At 41.3% G+C, this 1,556-nt stretch overlaps 1 protein-coding gene across 1 annotated transcript; it reads left to right on the top strand.

Annotated features, from left to right (window-relative positions):
• The first annotated feature begins 368 nt into the window (after positions 1 to 368).
• On the top strand, positions 369 to 1,307 carry LOC136567371 (olfactory receptor 10C1-like). The gene has a single exon (XM_066566963.1). It carries the CDS (start codon positions 369 to 371, stop codon positions 1,305 to 1,307), a length of 939 nt encoding a protein of 312 aa, XP_066423060.1.
• Positions 1,308 to 1,556: the final 249 nt, after the last annotated feature.

The following is a 1,556-nucleotide window of genomic DNA, read 5'->3' as shown; positions in this document are numbered from 1 at the left end:
ATTACCTTTGTTGTATTCAAATGTTGCCACTGATGATTTTGGAACTTGAATTGATTAGTCCATAAAAAGATATCTGCCATAATTTTTTTTTCTTTTCTTTTTCTACAGGGTGAAAATGCTAGCTGAGCATTTGAAGGCAGTGGTGAATGTGCAAGCTTTGAAGGCACTGCTGTGAAAGAGGAACCTATCGAAAATAGAGATAAAAATAAAGGCATAAGGCTGCCTTATTTTCTTTAGAAACTTTTAGAATCTGTTCAGAAGATCTTTTCACATAAATTCCAGCCGTCCTTTTGTCTGTTCAAGCAGGCAGCTGTATTTTGATTGCAGATTTGCCTGGCTGTTTGCAGCTTCATCTAAAACAAAGAAGGATGATCCTTGGGAACCTCAGTGGACTGAGTGAATTCAGACTCCTGGGTTTTTCTGGAAACTCTCATTTGCACCCTTTGCTCTTTGTAATTTTATTATCTCTTTATATTCTCACCTTGGTGGCTAACACAGTGATAGCTTTCACAATAAACACTGATAACACCCTTCACACCCCCATGTATTTCTTCCTCACTCAGCTGTCCTGTCTGGATATCTGCTATTTATCAGTCATGATCCCAACCATTCTGGAGAACCTGATGGTGGGAACAGTAAGTATTTCCAAGACAAGATGTGCCATGCAAATGTTTTCCTTCCTTTTCTTTGGGGTTGCTGAGTGTTTCCTCTTGGCTGCCATGTCCCTCGACCGTTATTTTGCAGTTTGCCACCCCTTGCATTACACAATCACCATGAGCAGCAGGGTCTGCAGGAGCCTGGTTGCTGGCTGTTACATTTGTGGGGCTGCTGTGGGCTTCATTCACACCCTGATAACCTTCAGCTCGCCCTTGTGCGGCTCTGCCATCGACCACTTCTTCTGTGAGATTCAGCCCCTGCTGGACCTGCTCTGCGGCAACACCTTCCCAAGAGAGCTCCAGGTCATTCTGGTGGCTGTCTTTGCTATTCTCAGCCCTTTCTTACTGGTTGTTTATTCTTATATTCATATCATTTCCACCATTCTTCACATGGCATCAGCTGAGAGCCAGCAGAAAGCCTTTTCCACTTGCTCCTCACACCTCTTGGTCGTGACTTTGTTTTACGGCACTGCAGGCTCTACATATCTGAGGCCAAAATCCACCTACTGTGCAGCTGTGGATAAATTCCTCTCACTCTCTTATTCTGTGCTGACTCCTCTGTTGAATCCCATCATTTATAGCTTGAGGAATAAGGAGGTGAAAAGAGCCCTGAAGAAAAAATGGAGAAAAACTAATTTAGTGTGGAAATGAAATGGAATATTTGGGGTGTTTCAGGCGTTTGTATTGCTATTTTTTTACTCTAAATTCTTGTTCAGTGAAATGAATTTCCAGATTCACTTCAGCTTTTGGAAAGAAAGAGGGAGAAGAGTGGAGATTTTCAGCAGTAAGAGGGAGTGTTAGAAGCTATGTTAACATTTTGGAAGGAAACTTCTTCCACATACTTAAGAAATTCTTAACTAAATAAACTTTTTCTCTTTTTCTTTTTATTTTTTTTTTCTC

This window comes from Molothrus aeneus, chromosome 28, assembly GCF_037042795.1.
Source record: "Molothrus aeneus isolate 106 chromosome 28, BPBGC_Maene_1.0, whole genome shotgun sequence".
In the NCBI taxonomy this organism is placed as follows: domain Eukaryota; kingdom Metazoa; phylum Chordata; class Aves; order Passeriformes; family Icteridae; genus Molothrus; species Molothrus aeneus.
Note: the sequence above shows the minus strand (reverse complement) of the source record. Positions and strands in the feature narration are given on the sequence as shown.

Bases quoted from the DNA above. Each gene is read 5' to 3' on its own strand.
- LOC136567371 (XM_066566963.1), top strand. From the start codon at position 369: ATGATCCTTGGGAACCTCAGTGGACTGAGTGAATTCAGACTCCTGGGT.